The sequence below is a fragment of the Pelecanus crispus genome, chromosome 6, assembly GCF_030463565.1.
Source record: "Pelecanus crispus isolate bPelCri1 chromosome 6, bPelCri1.pri, whole genome shotgun sequence".
Lineage (NCBI taxonomy): Eukaryota > Metazoa > Chordata > Aves > Pelecaniformes > Pelecanidae > Pelecanus > Pelecanus crispus.
Genome location: NC_134648.1, coordinates 16,576,206 through 16,599,585, shown reverse-complemented (window position 1 = coordinate 16,599,585; position 23,380 = coordinate 16,576,206). Strand labels below are relative to the sequence as shown.

At 39.5% G+C, this 23,380-nt stretch overlaps 1 protein-coding gene across 1 annotated transcript in view; it reads left to right on the top strand.

Moving 5' to 3' along the window:
* ABCC8 (ATP binding cassette subfamily C member 8) overlaps positions 1-23,380 on the top strand; it is an 83,564-nt gene that overhangs the window by 19,250 nt on the left and 40,934 nt on the right. Inside the window, exons 7-14 of the mRNA XM_075711762.1 lie at positions 1,043-1,207; positions 3,202-3,357; positions 9,881-10,015; positions 11,535-11,697; positions 16,560-16,600; positions 16,902-17,047; positions 21,593-21,698; positions 22,502-22,612. Coding sequence (XP_075567877.1) covers positions 1,043-1,207; positions 3,202-3,357; positions 9,881-10,015; positions 11,535-11,697; positions 16,560-16,600; positions 16,902-17,047; positions 21,593-21,698; positions 22,502-22,612 — 1,023 coding nt within the window. The remainder of the gene's footprint in view (positions 1-1,042; positions 1,208-3,201; positions 3,358-9,880; positions 10,016-11,534; positions 11,698-16,559; positions 16,601-16,901; positions 17,048-21,592; positions 21,699-22,501; positions 22,613-23,380) is intronic.

Sequence of the window (23,380 nt, the reverse complement as noted above, 5' to 3'; positions counted from 1 at the left end):
CATCTACCCGTTTTTTGAACACTTCCAGGGATGGTGACTCCACCACCTCTCTGGGCAGCCTGTTCCAATTCTTGACCACCCTTTCAGTAAAGAAATTTCTCCTCATATCCAATCTAAATCTTGCCTGGCGCAGCTTAAGCCCATTTCCTCTCATCCTATCGCTAACTACATGGGAGAAGAGACCAACACCCACCTCACTACAACCTCCTGTCACATAGTTGTAGAGAGTGATAAGGTCTCCCCTCAGCCTCCTCTTCTCCAGGCTAAAATAGAAATAGAAAGAATAGAATAGAATAGAAAGAATAGAAAGAGACCTCGTCCTAATTTTGCCTCTAATGGCAGCATAAGCCGCTAATCAAAGTTTTGAAGGAGCCAAGGGGAGAGAGGCAGGCAGAGACATTTTAGTTTCAGAAGGCTTCCCAAGGTGAGCCAGCCTCTCAACTAGTTGTGGCACCAAAGGTGTCTGCTTGTTAAATATAATCTAGAATAAATGCACTGCTTTCCCAGTAAACTATAGACATGCTTCAAAATGCACTTTGGTGATGTCATGAACTTGCTAGGAGGTAATGACTGTAAATAAAAATGCTGAACAAACCTGTTGGATGCTGCAAACCAAAATAATGTACGCAGTTCCAGGAGTTGGAAGGACGTGTTTTCAGCAAGTTGTGAAGGTCATTTTAGTGTTCAGTAACCTGAGGTGCTAAAATAAGGAAACTAGTTTCTCCGAAAGGATGTTAACTAGTTCTTTCTGACAATGGGCAGCACACATCTTTTAGCAAATGACCATATGGAGTTACTCAAAGTGTCCTAGAGTTTTGGAAGGATATTAGAAATCCTATAAATGTCATTCTGCATTTAAATAAAGCTTACTGAGTTGGCACATTTTATGACTGTTCCCTTGAATTGATAAACTGTGAGGTTTCTGATCAGGTTGGGAGCACTTTCAAAATAATAAACTGTGGTTATCTCTGCTTATTAATTATGCAAAACTGGTAATTAAAGTACCATGGCACCTGATTTCCAACTTTCTTTTTTTTTGTAGACTAAAATTCTTGGTGTTTTCTTTATTTCATCTCAAGAGTTCCTGTCCAACGCTTATGTTTTGGCTGTACTGTTATTTTTTGCCCTTCTGTTGCAAAGGACGTTTCTCCAAGCATCGTACTACGTTGCTATTGAAACGGGAATCAACTTGAGAGGCGCAATACAGGTAGCAAATATATTGTTAATTAACATGTTCATACAATCATATGTGTATTTGTAAATACAAATTATAATTGTAGTAGTTAAATTCTGAAATGCTTCCCTCCTGAAATGTATTGAATGTAACCGTTGCCGTTAAAGATTGTGTTAACTTAGACCTCCATTCTCTTTCCTCTGCATCTTATTTGATTATTTTATATAAACATTTATTTGTAATATGTAATGCTGTATTTCTTCTTACCTTTGAGCATAGATTTGCTGACAGTAAAACTGAATATAACTTTTGAAAGAATTTAGGTTGTGAACCACACCTCTTGCATCTCAAAGGCGCATTTTTGTAATATCTCATGCAAATAATACAGCTTTAAAATGTCTTGTAAATACACTTTGGACAAAAGGATAGGTTGTATTCCCAGTGCATGGAGTGCTGTCTTATTCCATGGGTCATGCCACAAAATCTGCCAGGCATTGCAGAGTCTGTAATTACTGAACATAAGTAAGACTGGTAAAATGGAGTCCGTAATCATTGTCTAACTGTGAACAGCAGATCAAAGTTTTATGTCATATACAAAGATCTGTGCCTGGAAAGGAGAGAATTGGGTGTAAGATTACAATGCAATACTGCTCTGTGCACTGGCTGAAACCTACCCTCTGACAGCTTGAAAGCCACCCTTCTAAGTTACACTATTTATCCGCTGAACTACATAGATCCTGTGAGAGTCCCTGTGATAGATGGATGCTTTCAATAGCAGCGTAATTGTTTAATGCTCTTTTGATCTTACACTTGGAAGCACTTGTCAGCTGCCAGACTTCTGGATTCCATCCATTGGTTTTCCCTCATTAGAGTGAAGTAGAAAATTCCTAAAGAAATAAAAACTTGACCCAAGATATATATAAAAAGATTGGGCATCTTGTATCAAGCAGAAGAGCTGCAACTAACTGAAAAATACACGGACCACAGCAAGCATAAAAGGGGAATTGTTGGTAAATAGTGCACATTCCCTACAATTTTGCTTAAGAAAAATTTTGCTTTTGTGTTCTCTGTGCTGGATATTACACAGAAGCCCAGATAGTGCCGGCAGTTGGACTGTTCAAATTGGAAAATTTCTAGCCATCACTCTAAGCAGCGGGATTAGCGTTAATGGCAGTCTCTGTGCCATTATTTTTGTACAATCTTTTTCCTATAATTTTTCAATTTTCTTTAAATCTTTTATCTCCTTTCCTCCCCTGTGTAAACCTGCACCTGTTCAATGTGCCTTGTGTGACTTTATGCTTCATGATGGACAGTTGGCACTTGATCTGAAGGGACTTAGTGAATCAGGGTGCCTCCTGTCAGCTAAGTCTCATGACTGCAAAGCATCACTGTGTAGCCTTTTACCAAACCAGCTGGTAAAAGTACACTTCCATTATTGTGTAGTAAGTTATTTTTTTATACGTGGTACCTGATTCTGCACTGAGGCAACTACTTAATTCAGTACAGAATCGGACCTGTAACATTAGTTGTCTGTGAATTAAACTTTGTAATGGGACTGACCTCTCCAGCCACGATGTAGCAACATTCTGAGCCCGCGACACACTTCTGAGGTTGGATGGGACCTGAATCAGTTGCCAGAGAAAAATAACAGGGATTATAATATATTGACTATTATATACTGAATGTAATAATATATTATTTTATTAGCACTGCTTAAAGCAAGGGCACTCCATGGAGAAGCTGGAGGTATAAATCATAGTTGTTATTATGGTTCTTGGGCCTTTTAGGCAGTAAAGGTTTCATTCTCTTACTGATCTACAGGGGTGCAAAAAGGGAATACTTAGACAACCATTATGTACCTAATTGCACTGTGCTTTTTGTGAGCAAAAAAGCAAACTTTCAGCTCTTCATTCAAGTTACTAGCAATGTTGTTTTCCCTCAGCAAGCTGGACTATGCCTGTGTTTTAGATGGAGCTAGAAATGTTATTTTCTTTCTATATGCTAACACCTTTTGATCTCTCTTCCAGACAAAGATATACAATAAAATTATGCAGCTTTCAACCTCTAACATGTCTATGGGGGAGATGACTGCAGGCCAGATCTGTAACCTGGTTGCCATAGACACAAATCAACTGATGTGGTTCTTTTTCCTTTGCCCTAACCTTTGGGCTATGCCAGTACAGGTGAGGAGATTGAACGTGCTTTTGTTATTAACATGCATCAGACTGTAGTGACTGCTTGCTTGGGAATGTTTTGAAAGTAGACATGTTAAAGAATACCTTGAAATAAGATTCAAGATGTTAATGTCTAGAAACACGGTATGTAATATATTTCACATCTGTGACAGGACTCCAGGTACTGAGGATTGTATTAGGATCTTGATGGCTGCCACCTGTGCTTTGCATTTGTAACAAGAATTTATAGGGTGCAGCCGGTTATGTTATTCCAGTGCATTCATTTATTACATCAGGGGACTTAACTGGAATGTATTGCAATCATTTGTCTTCTGAATCCTAGCAGAAGCAAGAGAAGTAGCAGTTCATTACAAAATATGATCGCTTAGAGATGATCCTTTGGACATCTCTTAAAACTACTGCTGCCTCACAGATGACAAATTCTAGCGCATGAAATCCCACAGATTCATTTGTTATGTGAAATGGTTTTGCGACTTTATCCTCTCTGGTGTCTTTGGTCTCCTGTCTCTAAATATGACTCTCATCCCATCAATCTCCTTTCCCACACGTGTGACATGGAGCAGATCACTGTTCTGAGTCACGCTCAATCGCCTGATGACTCCTGGTTCCCATGTCCTGTAGCCTTGCGTAATGCCCAATGAAATGCAGCTGTGTCTTACCAAGTCCTCAAGATGAGGAAAGCAGAGTCCCATCTCGGAGGGTACTTTCACTATTGATTTAAATTAATCTTAAGCTTGTTCCTTTACTGAAACAGGCGTTCGTATGCGATGTCCAACATGGAAACACAGTATTTTTACGTCCTTCATTCTTCCAGCTCTATAGATTGTGCATTGTGTCACGTGAGCTTGCGGAGCTACTGAAAAACTAATCTGATCAAAACTACTCTTTTTTTTCAGTGAGGTAGTATTCCTCTGGGTCTGTGAAGTGGAGAATCTCACTGGATGGCCATGTGATTAATTCAAGTTTATGCTAGTAAAAGGGTAGAGCAGACACAGATTAGTAGGAGGTCAGAGTAATCTTGGTACAACCTTGGATCATTTTTCAAAGTTCACGCTTACTGAAACGGTGGAAAAGTGCAAATTACTTAGTTTGGGAGAGCCAGTACTTAAACAAAACCGTAGAAATCTCCTGCACTTCCATTTAGGAATTTCCTGAGCAAACTGACAGTAAAACACATAGTTTCATTATTAATACAGTACCCTGCAATTCTTTCTGCTTTCTTCCAGCTACTCAGTGTATTTTTGTTGAGAGTGCTTCAATGCTAAAACTAAATACAAACAAAAGGGGCAGCAGAGTTTAGATTCGCTCAGTATTTTCTAAAAGTATCATTTAGTTTCAAAGACATGATGAAAACTCCATTGTATTCATGTCACAAAGGTAGTCTGGTTCCAGCACTACGCAGAGGCTGACTTGGCTGGTGTGGAAGTCAGAAAGCTGCAAGTAATCTACCCAGCAGCTTTGCTTTTTGGGTTGCCTGCTCTTGCTCAAAAATGAAATAATTTTCATGAGACTGTATATGGACTGCAACTGCCAGATCATATTTCCAGTCAGTTTCTAACATGGCTTTAGGAGTGTTGCTTAGGAGTTCCTGTGTCCATCAACATCGGATACTAATGATTTTCTTCTAAGAAGTTGAGCATATAAGAATATTACATTGAAAAGTTGGGGATGGGGAAGAAAAGCCAGCCATTCAGGTGATTATATAAATTCTGTGAACTTCAAAGAGTAAGGCTAGGCTAGGCTGCTGGCCATCAGATCTGGATTCTTTTCTGACAATAAAGATACATATTAGAATTGAGTGGATTTTACAATTGTTCCTGTCAGTGACAAGAGGTTTTGGTAAAGCTGCTACAGATCAGATGAGCAAGTCTTCCTTTGTGATGGTCTTAAAATCATCTGATTGCATGGTAAGCCAGATTAACTTCCTAACCTGGGGAAAAAAAAAAAACCTGGTTTAACTGTTTTCCCTTGGTATAACTATTTTCCCTGGATTTGGTTTTTGGGTTTTTTTTTTTTCCCCCCTCACTGAGGAAAATACTGGGGAGGGGCAGTGTAGGTCCTTCATGATTGTCAGTGATAGTGAGTTCTGGAATGCATCTTTGTGTCCTCTTGTGTAGTCTCAATCTTTGGGGAGTATTTGTTCTTTGGAAAACCAATTAGTGGCCTCTTGAAATACTCTGGGAGTCTTCACACTTCTGCTATATGTGTTTGAAATCTAATATGTTACCACATGTCTTCTAGTATCTCTGCAGTAGTGAGGGGTAGATTGCTTCTGAGACTGCAGTAGGTTGTGGAGGAAGAAAAAATCTGTCTGAATCTCTGGTAAAACTCTCACTAACTCCAGTGAGAGTTGTGTAGAGCCTCAAATCAGAATAGTGAGCCCATTAAGGTGTAATCAGCAGCTTACTAACCGACAGCTTCTTTTAACTAAGCGTTCATGCCTAGGATTTGCATTTACGCTACATGTGAGCTGTATATAACTATACCCGTTAAAATACTAAGATTTAAAATTATTGTAGTCGTATTTATACAGGTCATAGTGTGGCTGCATTCATACAGTATAAATGCCTTTATATCTTTCTTGTGCAGGAGTAACTGCATTGGGGTATAGAGTAGTTTTCCTGGTCTACTCTGGAGAGGCTTATATGCCAGTTAAAAACATTTTACTTTCTAGAATTAAAAAAGGGTGATGAATATATGAATTATCGGCAGGAATTTTTCAGAAAGAAACTTGACTTACTTTTTAGCATCAGGATGGTTTCCCTGAAGTTATGGGGGGAAAAAAATGGGAACCAGATTATTTTAAAGTGGGGAAAAATGCCACTGATGAAGGAACGTGTGCTAATGCTGATTTCTAACTGCAAAGGAGAAGACAACTATAATGAAAAAAACTGATGTGAAATATCACATGAAATATGGTTACAAGTTGGCAGTTTGTTAGTAATAATTTGGATATCAGGGTATTTTTTTATCCACTTACTAGAAGTACCCTGCAGTAAGAAGTTAGTGATTGTATAAAATGATAAAAAAGTGATAAAATGATAATGCTGAAAGAGCTATGAGGCATTAAGTAGAGTCCACCCCTTTAATGATAATGTTTAGGGTCCAGTTATCCCCTAGGCTTAGTCTCCATTGTAAGTCTGTCAGTAAAACAGGCTATGTAAGAGGTACCAACTTCACGTACACTTATTTGTAAGACCACTCTGGCAGCTCAGTGCAGAGCACACTTTAGTGCAACTGAGAATTAAGCCAATTTCATTGCATATTCTGTAACAAGATTTTTGTCTAATGTGCCAGAATTCATGGACTCATAAATATTTCCTGCACGTCTTCTGAAAATGTGATTATATTTGCATTAAAATTCACCCTGCAGTGCTCCTGAGTAGATGAGGACTATCAGTGTCAAAGCATGCTCCTGTTTTGTGGATGGTGCATGCATTACAAGGCACAGATGAGTCATGTTGGTCACAAAGGTTTCTCCAAAACATGTTGCCACAACATTCGTTCAATACTTTGTTTTGTGAGGCAGTGAAAACAATCACTGGATGCTCGAGAGATGGCTAATAAAAAGTTGAACAAGCTTCATTATTATTTAAAACAGGTTTTTAATTGTTTTGTAGCTCTTAAGCTAACAATCAGCATTTCAGCATCTGCTGTGGATTTTTAAATTATCCTTGACTACAAGACCTAGCCATTCATAACAAGTTAGGTTTTCCATACAGTCCAGATAATTTGAGTCCTATCTTTGCTCTGACTGGAGTGAATAGGAGCTTTCTCATTGCCTTAAGTTACTGTTTGAAGGCCATTGAAATCAATGAAAAGAGGCCTGGGGATGCCCATCAATTGAAAGATGCCCTCAGTAGGTTTGGCTCAAACCCTGGGAGCAAAATGAGGCCCTATAAAGGCTTTCCCCCCGACTCCCAGCCTCCATTTTATAAACACCCTTGTTTGATTTCATTGTGATTATTAAAAAATCCTGGATTCTCATATCTCTGGTTCATTGGCAGGGATAGCTTAACAGTTGTAATGAAAGGACATTTGTCTCTTTCAAAACTGGCCACAAAGCAGTTTCTGGCTGAAAGTATTTGCTGTCTTCAGTAAATAATCCAGACAAAATAACCAGAGCTACTGGTGAGCTTCTTGCTTGTGATATATCATCTCTGGCAGGTAAGAGCTTTGGGATTTAGATGAAAGAGAAGCAAAGTGTTTCATTACACAGGTTTTTAAAAATATGATCGCTACCTTCTCAGAAATATTAATGAGAGCCTTCCCATCTGCCAGATACTGCCCTCCTGCAGTTCAGGTATTATCTATGTACTGTTTATTCTTGACTAAGTAGTGTGAGGTATGATAAATATAGAATTACTTGCAATAATGCTTACAGATTTCAGCACTTTTCAGATAGGAGCATTCATGTACTTTGAGATTTTTTTTTTTTTGTCCCATACATGATGAAGATATTAAAAACTTTGCCCTTATTGCAATATAAAGAAGATGAACATGGGATCATTTTTAATCTATGGTGAAAACATAGAATTTTTACTGCAAAGACTGAAAGACTGACCTTGAATAGCCAGGATGTGGGGTGGGGAAAGCGGCTGTGAGCTCGCAACTCCCTCAGGATCCAGTAGTGAGAAGCTGAGGCTCTGTTTCTAGAACAAGCTGGTCCCATAATGTCCTTGACAATCAACCAGTAGTGGGGGAAAGCAGCGGGTCGGTGTTCTGCATTGACTTTGTACTTTTGAACATCTCTTAACTGTGCGCTGTTCAATGCTTTCCCATATTTTGCGTGCCTAGATTGTCTGCCCATGAAGAAGCAGTTGGGAATGAATATCTTGATCTGTAAAGACCAAGACCATCTCATGTTTTGGAGGGGACCTCTGCCAGCGCTATCTGACAGAGGCCTTGCATATTTTCTTTGGCTTCATACACTCGTAGATTTCCTGACTTCAGATGGGAGCAGATTGCTTACTTACTTGTCACTAGAAGATTTTTAATTTACAATTTAACCTTTGCTCTTACTAGATCTGTGGTGTATATACAATAGGACTTTACTTTCATGTTACCACATGTTTCCTAAGTAAATACTGTGACTCATTTTAAGAGTCACGTTTTAGTTCATCTGCAGAGAGGCATCAAAGGATTGTTAAGGAAAAAAAAAAACCCAAAACTGTGTTTTCTCCCTGTGTGCCTTAAATTCATGAAAATGTCAAGATGGAAATGTGGACATTTAAGGACTCTGGTTTTCTTCATAGAAACACCCAATTCCCATAAGTTTGTGTGGGAATGGATGGTCATATGCCTACTGAGCTTCAAAATGATGGAAGATAGTCTTTCTGTGAGGGTTATGAGAGTATGCAAATATAGCAAGAGTAGTAGATAATGCTTAAGGAAATTACCAATTTTTTTTTTTTTAATTAAGGGAAATTATGTATGAAATTAGCTTTCTATCACTAGGTCTTCTGATTAATTTATCCACTTTTACTGATAAATTTATAGTGTCAATGCTCCAGATTGTTCAAGAGTCAGTCATTAGAATAGTGGTAATTAACATTGACAGCTTGTATATCTTGTTTGTATTTCTTGAGCTGCTTACAGTATCCTTTTCCATCCTGACTGTGGCTCTCCAGATTCTTATTTATCCAAAGTCTTAAGCTGTTTCTCTAAACTTTTTTTAACAGTCACTGCCAGTCTGGTACTGTGCATCCTTAAAACAGTTCCTTGCAAACTTATGTTAGAGTTTATTTGAAGTGGAGGTTCTTAGTGATACGGCTTATGATGCTCCTTTTCTTACGTACTGCTCAGCAATAATGTCATGTTAACATTTACAAGATCAGTTGTATTTTTAATAATATTTCATATTAGGTTCTGTAGTAAGCAAAGAAGGATTCATCCTTTGTGGGAAGTCCCATGTGTTGTAGACTAGTGAGTTCTGATCAAACTGGGAGGTGTAATTTCTTCCCCAGTGTAAAAATGCTTAAGTGTCAAAGAAGAAAAAAAAACAATTATAAGTCAAAGAAAATGCATGCTACATCATCTGGCCAATGGGGGAAAAATATTTGATAGTGACTGTAAAGGCAATATCTCAATGTGTTACTTGGAAGTATTTTTTTAAAATAACTTTTAAGTTTTATTTAAAGCTTTTTTTAATAAATGTATTTATTTTTAAGTAAAGTTATTTTAAATAGCTGTGAGTTACACTAGAGAAGATATGCAAATCTGTACAATCTTCTACTGTTCATAATGGGGAGTCCATGAAATGGCAGTACACAGAATCCACAAGCTGGGGAGGAACACCAGGTGGGTGTATTTGGTCCTCTGGCAGAATATCCTGGCTGATCAAACCCCACTGTGCCCGCGATGCAGAACGTATGACATTTGAGGGTAGGGTTAGCTGCAGTGGCTGTTGTTTTTGAACGTGCTGTCCAGTTACCCTGTGATTGCTCTTTGTGGTGCATACCCAAAGTGAAGTTATCCCAAGCCTTCCCCTCACTTTCTTTTCTTCCAACAGATAATTGTAGGAGTTCTTCTGCTCTATTACCTTCTTGGAATCAGTGCCTTAATTGGAGCAGCAGTAATCATAATCCTTGCACCTGTTCAGTACTTTGTAGCAACAAAACTCTCACAGGCCCAGAGAAGCACATTGGTGAGTGTCTTCAAACTTGGTACATGATATAAATATCACCTCTGGTAATTATGCATTGGTCTGTGTTTGGAATTACAAAGCTAACTGTGGACATTGACCAAGAACTGATTCTCAGACATTGGTAACATACAGGAATGTCAAGTTCAAGAGTGTGAAAGCATGATAAGCGTGAACAGTAAAGATGCAGGTTTTGGGGTTTATATTTTTCAACAAGTATGTGTTTCCCTAAGAGCAAAAAAACTTAAGGTCTTTCTAACTTGCAAATGAAAATGGTCAGTAATCATTGACTGAAATGGCTTTGTGCAGCCAGATGGTGCACAAATAAATGAATCATGCAGGGCAAGCTGTCCAAGGGGAAAGGAAGTGGGAATGCTGGACCCAAACTCAGACCCCAGATACATCATAGCTGTGTTAATCTATCAAAGTGATTTATTTAAATAAGCTATGGACAGTCCTAACTCCCACAGCATGCTCCTCAACTGGGGAGCTTAGAGGTCTGCTCAGTCTCAAGCTGTTCCTTGGTCCCTCACTTGGCTTGTCTATAATTTCAATTGCCTGCATCACTGCTGAGGAAGTTACCTTGGTTCATTGGAATTACCATGTCCAGCTGCTCTGAACCTTATCCCCACTTTCAGCGACTGTTGCACTGCCAAGGAAGCCATATGAACCTGTAATGGAGCCAGACAGCTTGCTGAAATGTCTTCTACCACAAATCATGGGTGGTAATGAGAGTTATTTGTGCACCTTCCTGTGTGAAAAGTAATGCCTTCACATCAACAGTATACACCCTTCTGGAAATGTAGACAGTATTCATCCCCATAGCATCCAGTCAGTCAGCAGACAGTCAGCATCACCTAGAAATTCCTGCAAACGGTAGCAGCGCATTGTGTGCTAGAAATGTCTCCGCTGTGCAATGTAGCGTGGTACAAAGATCCTTGAGCTAGCCTGAAGACTGGAAGCGGCATAACTGCCAGTTACGCTTTACTGGGAGTATAACTTTACCAGTGTATTATTGCGCCTGAGCCAGCTAGCCCTGCTCAGAGTCAAGGTTCCCTACAGGATCACAGCTTCTTGCTAATGAGGACTTGCTGCTTTGAAGCCTGACGCGGTTGTTTCCGTATCGTGTTGATTGGGCAGAGCGGTGTGCCCAGTCGTAGCTTGCTGACGTGTTCTGATCTCCTCTGTATGTTGCCAGTGTGCCTATTGAAAATCCAGCCACTGTGCTGGGCAGTAGAAGTCATGAGAGGCTGCCTTGCAAGTAATCAGAAAGCTGAGAGAGGAGTAAAATGTTCAGCACAAGCTATACGATTTAGGAGTGCAAACCAACGGCCTTTTCACTTGAGCTCTAGGGAAGCTCACCTTCGTGAAAAACAGCAACAAAACATCTGAATGGACAGAACTAGTAAAGTATACCTGACCGATTACAAGACGTTGCATAAAATTTTTGTGTGATCCTTATGTTTAGGGGACAGGTGCTTTAATCATACTCTTTAAGTAAATGCGTATGTAAATGTTGCAGGAGTACTCCAATGAGAGACTGAAGAAGACAAATGAGATGCTGCGAGGCATTAAGCTCCTTAAACTCTATGCTTGGGAACACATCTTTCACAGCAGCGTAGAGGAAACCAGACAAAAAGAAATGACTAGCCTCAAGTCTTTTGCCCTTTATACTTCCATATCCAGTAAGTCTCTTCCTTCATTCTAATCCACTGTTCAGCTGAAGTGCCTACTGCATTATTAGCTACTAATGAGTTTACCATTTCTCTGTTGAGATTGTTTTGGTTGCTTTAGGCTCTGATCTGTACTCCTCGCTTTTCATTTAGTCAGACTTTCCATTTAATTCAGTAGAATTTTGCCTGTATGGGAAATATGCCTAAAAGAGAAAGTCAAGATTAATGCTTCATAGCATTAACTTTTCTGGAAAAAAGCTTTTAAGGGCCAAGTGTTTCACAGGCTACCTTCAGCCAGCAATATTCTCCTCTATAAGACAGCACTCAGGAAGAAGCCTTTGTTGATGTACAGGGTGGGTTGGTTTTGTTTTTTTTTCCCTCCTGTATTTTGCACAATACAGTGTATCATAATATGTGACAGGAATTGTCTTTGCATTGAAGCTCCAGCAGATGGTACTTACATTTTCTTACTCAAAATTTGGATTTCTTGTAAAAATAAGTGATTCTTAAGACTATTTCTATATCCTGGAAAGGAAAAAGATGAGAATCCTGGCAATTTCATCATTCCATATCCAGATTCGTTTGTCTCATGTTATCTTTCAAGCTACTTTAAGGCATTTCTCATCCTTTTAAAAAGACCTAGGGCCAACTGAACTCTGTATTTGAGGAGATCATATGCAACACCTATATAATTGCTACTGTAATACTTCAGAAATAATTAGTAAAGTCATACTGAAGAACGCTGTTCAAATATTCTGTAAGATGTTAATAAAATGGAAACTTTTAGTGAGAAGTATTCAAATGCCACAAGTGACCTGTACAAATACCTTCTAGACTAATAAGGAAGACTACACCTTAGGGAAAATAACTTCCAGTCTGGTTAGTATTATTTGATTTCGTTTGCCCAAGAGACATGCAGCTGACTTTCTTCCTTGCCAAATGATCACATAGATAATGCACTCTGAGGGAAAGATCCTGATCCCACTGAATTTAACTGACATTAAGTGCAGGTTTTCCTTGACTTCTGAGACTAGAATTTCTCTCTGGGGATCCTGAGCTCTCTGGGCTTTGAGAGTAGTTTCCATTTTGACATAAAACAGAATTTAGCTGGAGTAGATTGTGTGATCGGAAACTCCGTCCTACACCCAGATCAACACAGATGGGCTCCCTGTGTTTGCACTGCTTCATGTGACATTAAAATCTATTTATAGTCAGAGCCACAGGTACAGCTGTAGGACTGAAGGAGCTGTGCAGGCTTATTTGATTTTAAGTCCTCACAGTATCATATATAACAGCTAGGAAAAGGTGTATTCATCCCAAGAGTACTGACTATTCTGTGAAGAAATAGTGACATAAATAAGAAGACGTATTATTAAAAAGAATTCTAAGTATTTACTGATGCTTCTTGAAATATTCAGTGTTTGCATTCTTGTTTTGTATTATGTGTGATATTTATGTGTATGTAAGACACAGTAGATCAGTTTCTCAGCTGGGGTAAACCATCACAGCTTTTTTTATGTTGATGCTGCATATCATTTTGGCTTATCAAGAGTTCCTGTAGTTTCAGCCTAGAAGTTCCTTACAACCTCTGCCTTCAGCAGAAATTACACTCATCTATACAAACTTGTACTTTAGTAGACTGAAAAGAGAACATAGATATAGGAGAACTTGCCTTTTTTCTTACCATAAGTATAATTAGAATGACAGGTATAATCAGCACAAAGCGTGTTTGTTAATATTACAGTGATCATATGATTTAATTTTTTTAAGAAAGAAAAAAAAAAAGAATGAAAAAGGCAGGACATGACTAAGATTTTATGTATTATTGATCAAGAGGAAGGCAGACACTTCCTAGAACAATAAGAAACCAGAAATTATACTTTTATATATACTTCTTTTTAGCATACAGTTTTGAATAGACTCTGGAATTCTTTTCTAAATAAACTTAGCTCTTAACATGAATGAATGAATGTGGTTGGAGCTACTTCTGTTCATGAGGAATAGATTTACATTGCATTACAGAAAATATACCTACAAGTTTCAGGGCAGTGTTGGCTAGGCCACAAGAAAAATCCATTTCAAGACCGCATGGAAATTGGATCTCATCTGCCTCACCCCTGTGCCTGGATCCAGTTTGTATGTATATGGAATTGTTCACGTGTACTGAAAGAGCTATTATAGAAATTACCTCTTCCTATAATTGTAATGAAATGTACCCACCAGAATCAAAGCTGGGTTGCAAAGTTGGTAGTGACGCCTTTTGAGTTTTGGCAGTGAATTCTTTAACTGTAGCAAAGAAGATTCTGACATAATATTTTTCATACTGATTAGTAAGATTATCCTGTGTTTGGTTTTACAGGATTTAATATACACTGTATATTCAGGAACGACAGAGAAAGGAAGGGGTGGTTTTCCTACTTCTATGAATTTTTGCCTCATCTGTCACAAGCAAAGTAACTCCAGTCTTTTTCACAGGAAAATAACAGTAGTTACTGTCCTAAAACATTCAGAAATTACTGAAAACATTTTTCCCAGTTTTCAGACTGCCTTTTTCAAGTAACAAAGTACTTCTGACTGAATCTAATTAGACCAAAAGCCTTAGCTGCAAAATAAAATTATCCCAGAAAACCGTTTATTATTCTGGACACTTGCATAATTGAAAAAATAAAAATAATAAACACCCTTCCCCTCCCTCCCCCAAATTCCAGTGATTCAGTAAGCCCGTATTTGTTTGCTTGAAAGATGATGTTTGAAGTGAAGTCCTTGGATGTACTTGTGATCTCACATAATAGCAAAATTCAGATTGACTTCTTGGGACCCAACAAGTGACCCTAGTTGTCTTAATGGCAGCAGGCTTTGCCAACCCTATGGTATATTTAATCCATCCAGCTGCATATTTGCCAGGTATGATCTCATACTGTAGACAGCAGAAGAGCAGGTTCCATCTCTGAGAAGTTCATCAGCTTTGCTAGATTCCCTCATCAGATTGATTCATAAAAGTAAACTGCAGCAGTCTCAAAGGCAAATTGTGAATGCAAGGATTTAATAGAATTAAAAAGTCCGTAGTTGCAGGCAGCAAGTTTCCCTTTTTCAAAATTTCTATGCCATAACTACCTCAAGTTTATACAAAGTGTGAAAACTGGGCAGGAAGTAGAATCATTAGGAGAAATGAGTCTGAACTGAAGCTGGTTTGTATTTCAACACAGAAAAGAACATTTGCCTCAGAAAAAGTTGTTGGGTCACGTGTGTGTCGTCCCCCCCGGGTGAGAAGTAAACTGTGAAATTCTAGGTTTTAATACATGTTAGTCTTTCAAAGACTAAGCTTTTATTTTGGAATTACATACACAAACATACCTATATTTTCAAATACTCCCCTCTGTCAAGGAATTAGAGCTATGTGAAATAACACAGCTATTTTATTTAAGCTTGAGTACAGAGTTTACAAGTATGTTACAGGATTCAATAAAGGTCATCTAAATGTAGGAAAAAGGAACATCTGACAGTATGTTAAGTTCTTCAGGGGGTTTATGCCCAGAAAAGGATGGTCAAACAGTCAGCCAGAAGTATTTGTGGGTCAAATGATGACGCTCCACTTCAGGTGAAGTAACTGGGGAGTGCTTTTACTGTCTGAACATTGGCTATACCTGGTAGGAAAAAAGGACAGGCATAGTTTAAACAAAAAAGAAGTGGCTACCTTCTTTCTTTTCTATTACACATGTGCTGATCTTGAATTCTATTTTAGCTATAGATTCTATATTCTTTCTGTGTATTGTTTACTTCATGAAATAAAGTTGAGCGAAGGTCAAAATGTAAAGGTGATGATTAAACAGTATTCTCAGGTTGCAATAGAGGGGACAGGCGTGTGGGGTAAGAACATAACTCTGGTTCTGACTCAAGCTCCGAGACAGATAACTTGTTGTTATTGCATTCTTAACCCATATTCCTGCGCAATCTAAGAGAGATCTCTGTACAGAAATGGTATTTGCTTGCTTCTCCCCATCTATCTGTTTAATAACCTCTGAATGCATGTATGAGTTGCTATAGTGAGGGAATCTGGGGCACCAAGACAGACACTGAGGTCAGGGAGGAAGCTGGTTCATTGTTTGCATTTTAAAAACTCAAGGCCCAGCTGAAATCAAAGCTCTACTGCATTTAGGTACCACTAGAACCTGTATCAAGCTCCCGAGGACATTCACAAAGTAGCCAAGCCTGACAAAGCAGGGGTAATTATGAGTAAATCCTCCATAAGAATAAACTAAGTCAACGTTACAGTGCAGGGTTCCCAATCTTTCCTTACCATTTGAACCTGCATCCCGAAACCTGAGGGGGCCACAAAGCCCCGCACCTCAGAAGTGGTGGCCCAGAAGTAGGCGACAACTTGATGTACGTGCCAGTGGCTCTCCACGGAGGTGGTGCCGCTGGGCTGCGGGATGGGGCAGAGCCAGGCGTGCAGCCAGCCTGCGGGGCAGTCCCAGCGCTGTGACCTGTGCAGCCTCTGCTGGGTCTCCTTTCCTCTCGCTGTCAGGTACTCAAGTTGCCCGCCAGACCTTGTGCCAGCTCGGCCTTTCTGCCTGTCGTGAGACGGAGACCTGCAGCGGCCCTTGGCTGAACTGCGTGTGAGCTGATCGCAGCTCAAAAGCAGATTAGTCATCTTTTTCTAGGGTGCGCTGCTGGGTTCTGTCTGTTCTGATGCCGTGAAGGGAAGTAAACTCTAGGCATTTTAAAACAATGTACTGATGTGTGTAGATAGCTGCGCATTTCTCCTATCTTAAGCTTAGAAAATACCATTGTAAACCAGTGCTAGTAGTATTTTAACATTTAGCATGCCTGAATGGAAATTGTTTCTAAATGTTCCTACATGTTTTCCTTCACAGTCTTTATGAATGCAGCAATACCAATTGCAGCTGTACTTATAGTAAGTATGGACTTTTCTAAGTAGTGTTAATTACAACTGCATTTTCAAGTACAAGTGATGTGGAAATGAGGGAGGAGGAGGACAGGATGCAAACCTGCTACACAGTTGCAACTCCTCTGGGAGAGAATGGAAAATGCCCACTTGTTGCCTGTGACCAGAAGCAGCCCAGAGTATGCAACACTCCCCCAAACTGTTAAGATAGTATAAATTAAGATTCTGTAAATGAAATGCTTATGAAATATGAAGTCTTTTTGTGTTTCTTTATGACAAAACGGTGATGATGATGTCTGTCTCTTTGTAGACATTCGTGGTCCATGCTCATCTGACAAGAAAGGCTGACTTCTCCCCATCTGTGGCATTTGCCTCTATCTCCCTGTTTCATATTCTTGTGTCTCCGTTGTTCCTGCTCTCCAGCGTGGTTAGATCCACTGTCAAAGCATTAGTAAGGTGAGAACTGTAAAATTAATATCTTTGCGAACACCTCTCTAACTTTCGAGGATGTGTCTATTGCTCATTTTCCAATTGTAAGTTTAGAAATAGTGTGGTGATTATGCATCTGTTGTTATAAATTGCTTCCCAACTTTTTATCTTGCATGGTTCCCTTGGTTGTAGTATGTGGGCCAAGTTCTTTGCTGATACAATTGTCACAACCAATATTTTGTGGTCCACAGCTAGTACTTCATTGTGTGGAATGGGTTGAGCTCTATTGGTACTGCATGCAACATATATGTGGTAACAAGAAAAGAAGTAAAAACTTACTGAAGATGTAGTTTTGTAAATCACCCAAATATTTCCCTCCATCAAGCATGTAGAGGGAAAAAGGTAATCACAGAAGCACGTGTGTTTAAGCGTGTACCTTGGCTGTGCTCAGCCTCCACCCCTCTGCCTGAGAGGTTGCCTGTTGGTGGAGAGTTAGACTTAGACAAAAAAAACCATAAAAATCACCGTTAAGTGTGAGAGTAAGTTAATGACTAAATGTCTACTCCAGACTTGATGAATTTTCACTTTATGAACGTGTTAGTCCGAGTGTTCAAAAACTGAAATAACAACCAGTAGAACTGCTGTTTCATTGGGAGTTTTACTTTGAGTATCAACAGATTTGTGTACAATCCTCTTGATGCTTTTCGTATGCGGTGTAACTCTACCTGTCTGATAGGGGAGGAAGAGAGAGTTTGGGTTTCTTACTTTATTAGGACCTCTTTGTGACCTCCAGTATAGCTGTCTTAAGAGCTTGTCTAAACTATGGGACAGATACTGGATGTCAGCCCTTGCTTAATTGCCTTTGTGTCACTTTAGAGATGGAAGGGAGACTACAGCAGGAGGCTGAGATTGCCCTTGCTGTTTCAAAATTCCCTGACAGTGCAAAGTCACAGCTGTGTCCTCTCTCCTAACAAGTGTGAGATCTGAGAGCATCAGCAGCTGGCATGAAATGTTTTGCAGCCACAGTGGTAGTCCCTAGAGTCATGGCAAATTGTCATACTAAGATTGCAGCCAGCAAAGTATCTGGGGGCTCACACTGGCACTGGTAATGGGCATTTATTTTGCCTTGTCTAAGGATTTCTTTGTGAATGAATTGTGTGCCTGTTAATGCTGCAGGAACAATTCTAAAGCAATTAGTATCAACCAAGTATTAATCGTTGCTAGCTGGGAGTTCTTCATGAGTTATTCTGTAGTTATCTTCTTGTTAGCAGGCTATTGCCCTGCCATTTGTAGTGCAGATAGGAATCCCCTGGTTCAAACTCTGTAACAAAGTTGATGTGATCCTTGCCTTCCTGGCTGGCTGTATCACAGTAACCCAGGTAGTGTTCCAGAGTGCATTGCTCCATAGTGCTGCTGGTGCTACTCTAGATGTGTCTTCAAGTACCCCATCCTTCAGTGCCATACTTTGGAAGCAAGTGCCAGATATTTTCAACCCATGCAAACGCATGCTTGCTGAAAGAGTTTGGTAAATGTGAAAAAGCAGAAAGTTATTAGAAAGCTCTGTGTGTGTCAAGTGAGCACAACTAATGTTTCCTTGCTATAACTGTGTCCTGCTGTTACACCTTCCTGCTAGTAAGTAGCTGATGAGTAAGATCAGGTAAAGGTAACCTAATAAACCTTGATAAAGTTGCACTTCAGCTTTCTTTAGGCTGAGATATTCTAACTGGTTTTAGCAAGGGTACAAGACAGCTTCTCTTGTAGAGACAGAAAGGAACTAAGTGAAGCAGAAGATGATCCAGCAGTGGAACCAGCATGTAAAGAAAGGATACTGAGCTGATGTTACTGGCTTTGCATCTCAGGCACTTCACAACCCCTCCTCTGTTAATATTGGCTACTGTCTCTGATGCCAGATGCTATTAAGGACAATAATATCCACAAATCAACGTGTCAATATCTTTAATCATTACATATGTGCCCAATTGTAAAGCATCCTCATGGATTGTCATTGACACTATCAGAACAACTGTGTAATTGATTCCAATGGTAAAACGGATTTAAAGGTTCTGTTCCACATAGCGCCCCTGCAAACTTTCCAAGTTATGGGGCTAGGGTGTTTGCTTTGGAGGGGGGAAACTGTTGAAAGTCTTTAGGAAGGTCAGAAATTCTGTTACTTCTTTAAATTTATTTTTTTTTAATGTGTAGAGCGTGTGTGCCAGTGAAAATTAAAACTGAATAGCCAATTGATGTATTTCTTAAATGTGAGGTCTTCAAGGACAAAGGGTACAGTGTACAATTTTCCATCAGCAAAGGTCAAGTGTCTAGAGTGGCATTATGTATCTTACTGGGTTTAATATGAAACTGCTTTTTGAGTCAGCTGTGCAAATAACCATGTTTTAATCAATGCGTCTATTCTGTGGCTTAAAAATAAGCTCCCCCATGGAGATACTGGAATGCTAGTGAAACTGCAATGTCAGCGAGAGCTCTGCAGAGCACGTACTTTTTGTATTCTTTAAGAGTGTAGAATGGTGTGGCATCCTGAAATATGAGTTGCTATATAAGTTGCTGCCTCTAACAAAAGATTTTCTCACAGCTATACTGTGTTTCCTCAGTAATTGCCACAGGAGCAGCAATTCCAGAGTCAAGCAGAGCATTGGGCAGAGGGCTTGCAGAGAGAAGTCTTGGCCACCTTGGTACACAACCAGAGGGCAAAGAGCAAAAATCAAACTATTGAATGGCTTCATAGAGGCATAGTCTTGTTTGGGCATGCATGGTCCAAGAATATGTTTGCTGTCTTCTCTTCCTTCCCCTCTAGACCCTGGAGCAGATACACAGGGGCCTTCTCTATCTGCTCTTTATGTCTTCAGAGCTCTTTATATCTTTACATCTTCAGATCTTTATATCTTCAAATGTCAGTGTAATTTTCCTATAGAGAATGTAGGTGCAGCTGCATACCAACTCCATATAGGCAGTGTCTAACCCGTCATTTGGTCCACTCAAAGACATTTAAAATGGTCTTTTAAACATCTGATTCACTGAACAAAAAAGGTAAGATCATTCCTAGCCCTGTTTTCCAGAGCTTTGTGCAAATAGATATAGTTATCTCTAGTGATGGTGCTTTTAATTTCTTCCTTTGAGATAATAGACCTTCCCATTAAGGAATTTTGGTCCAACATTGAGCTTGAATTAGTTACTACTCCTCTTGTCCCATCCCAAATAGTTATTCTCCCCCTTTTCAGTTGCTTAGATTGCAGTACCTGCTCTAGCTAAATTCACCCCGCTGTACATCTCTTACTGTCCTCAGCTGCCATTAGCAAGTGGGCAGGTTGACAGAACAGCTGTAGAACCAGTTCTCTCCTAGGGATGCCCCAGGTGGCTTCAATCTCTACTTGCAGGACAAGTACTAACTGTACAGGGAGTCTGCCTTAGGGAGTCTGCCTTAGGCAGTCCTGTGCTGCCTTGGTCCAAGCACTCTTTTAGCACCAGTGGGGTATCTCATGAGGTTCTTAGAGGAAACTAAGTCTCCTTTTGAAGAAGAAATCCCTGGCAGTGGAATGCAAAATAAATGCTGGGGGGTTTATTTTTATTTTTTAAGATTTGCATACTAACAGATAGTCACGTATCACTATGCTACAGTGGCATCATTTGCCTGTTTCTTCCCAATTAGCCTAAGGCTAAATATTGAAATAATTTTTTTCAATCCTTGTCCATAAATTTATGTTTAGGAACTTAAGGCCTTCTGGCACTTTATCATTTTGGAGACTGATAGTTAACTTATTTCCAGCTAATTGAGCTCCTTTGATGTTGAGTTCATGATTCGGTCCACTTCCTTTACAAATTTCATTTGCTGTCCCTGTTAGTAGATTAGACATACATTTTACAAAGTCAGGTACAGGGACAAAATTGATGTCATGATCTGTTCAATGTCATAATAAAGGCACATTATCTCTTAGCTAATTAAATCTTAAGCAGCTTGGGAAGATTTTATGCCTTCTCCTTTGTTGCTGCTTGTCAGGATTCCTTTTATATCTCATCTATTGAACACTGTTCTGTTAAGGTATATTGCTTTATCATGTTACCTCATACACTTTGTATTTCATCATAGCTGGTTGAATTTAGCTCACGGTGTACGGATTTCATCAGACTGCTAGTGTTCATAAGACTCTTCAGTGGAACTGACAGTGCAACACTTCAGTAATATAAATGACATTAATTCTACTTCAGCATGTGGCTTCAAAACAAGCTAATGCTGTAGCTGGTCTGCATCCCACCAAGTGCCTGAAAAAATCTTTTGTGTAATCTCCCTGGTGGTATCAGAAAATACAAGACTTGAGAAGCATCTGCACAAACCATTAAAATGTCGTAGCTGTTAACAGACAACAGGGTGGGTTTTGTCAGCTTCCTTGCAGTAACTTCTCATTGCATATTTTCATATGCCTGTAACAAAATGAAAACAAACAAACTATGCAGCAGACAGTGGTTGAAATACTAAAAGGGATGCTCTATAATAAACGTGGCAGTGAACAAAAGTTTTGCATTCCAGGTTGAGGTGTGATTCTGTTTTTTCCCTTTCAGTGTGCAGAAACTGAGTGAATTCCTGTCAAGTGAAGAAATTGGAGAAGAGCATGATAAATCTTCAGAGCTAGGAAGTGCAGATAATCACAGCAAATACCAGGCAGTGGTGAGTAATGCTGTTTAATTGCAGGTGAAGTGGCTGGAGTAATTTGTACCCTGTTGTGGTTTAACGCCAGCCAGCAACTAAGCACCACGCAGCCGCATGCTCACTCCCCCTGCCCCAGTGGGATGGGGGAGAGAATCGGAGGAGTATGAGTGAGAAACACTCCTGGGTTGAGATAAGAACAGTTTAACAATTGAAATAAAATAAAGTACAATAGTAGTAGTAATAATAACAATATAATAATAACAGTAACAATAATATACAAAGCAAGTGATGCATGATGCAATTGCTTACCACCCACCGACTGATACCCAGACAGTTCCCGAGCAGCGATCGCTGCTCCCCGGCCAAACCCCCCCCCCCTGCAGTTTATATACAGAGCATGACGTCATACGGTATGGAATAGCCCTTTGGTCAGTTTGGATCAACTATTCTGGCTGTGCCCCCTCCCGGTTTCTTGTGTACCTGGCAGAGCATGGGAAGCTGAAAAGTCCTTGACTAGCATAAGCAGTAGTTAGCAACAACTAAAACATCAGTATGTTATCAACATTATTCTCATGCTAAATCCAAAACACAGCACTATGCCAGCTGCTAGGAAGAAAATTAACTCTATCCCAACCGAAACCAGGACATACCCAGGATAAATTTTTTACTTTTCCATTTCCTACTGATTATTTCTTGCAATTGCAAAAACTCTTTTTAATAACCTGAACTGTACAGGTCATAACATGGTTGCTTGTGTTTAGGACATTTTGCTGGTACTGCCACCAATTACTGCTTATTTCTGTCTTTCTGATTTTGCACAGCCACTCAAAGTTATTAACCGCAAGAGGCCTGCCAGGGACGACTGGAACAATTACAGCTCTCACATGAGAAGACCCATCAACATCACAGAAGCAGATGATTTTTGTGTAAAGGTGATATGAAGGTCACTCTAATAACACTATTACTACAGGTCACCAATAGTCACTTTTGTATTCCGATGGCAGTTTCAAATTCAAGAACCAGCATTTGATGTGAACTGTCAGACACTTGTGCTCATGTCAGAGATTAACCTCCACCTTTCTTTTCTATGTCTTCCATTTTAAGAGTTGACTACTGACCTCTATGCTGTGATTAGCCTGTGTATATCCCTCTAGATTTCACTCAGCAATTTTCTGTTTGAAGTGTTTAAGTCATTACCCCTGTTCTCATGATAAAAACTTCCCAACTTAGAAAGTAGAACAGCCCAGGTTGGAAGGAACCTCAAAAGGTCATCTGGTACAACCTTTTATGTATGCCAGACTCTTCTTTCCATTTCCAGTGCCTGTATAGAAAAATGATATGAAGAAAATTTAAAAGAATTTGTTTTAGACTCTCCTAAAATAATCTTGTCATGTGTCTTCCCTTCCTCTTTTGGAATTCCTAGTAGCCTTTCAAGGTGAAGTTAAAAACTAACCCCCAAAGACCTAACTTCTTTGAAGAAAACATTAAAACTGCCCATGCCACTTTGAAGACTGATGCTCTTGATTTGCTATAGAAATGGCCAGAAGTAATAAAAATCCTGATGGTTGTTATAGTGATGATGCTGTTTATTTAGGAAGTCTGCTATTGCATTTGCATTTGTAGCACAAGAGAATGAATAATTCAGTTTTATGGGACTAAGTAGGACAAACTGGTAGTGCTTTCAGGTTTTTTTTAGAGGC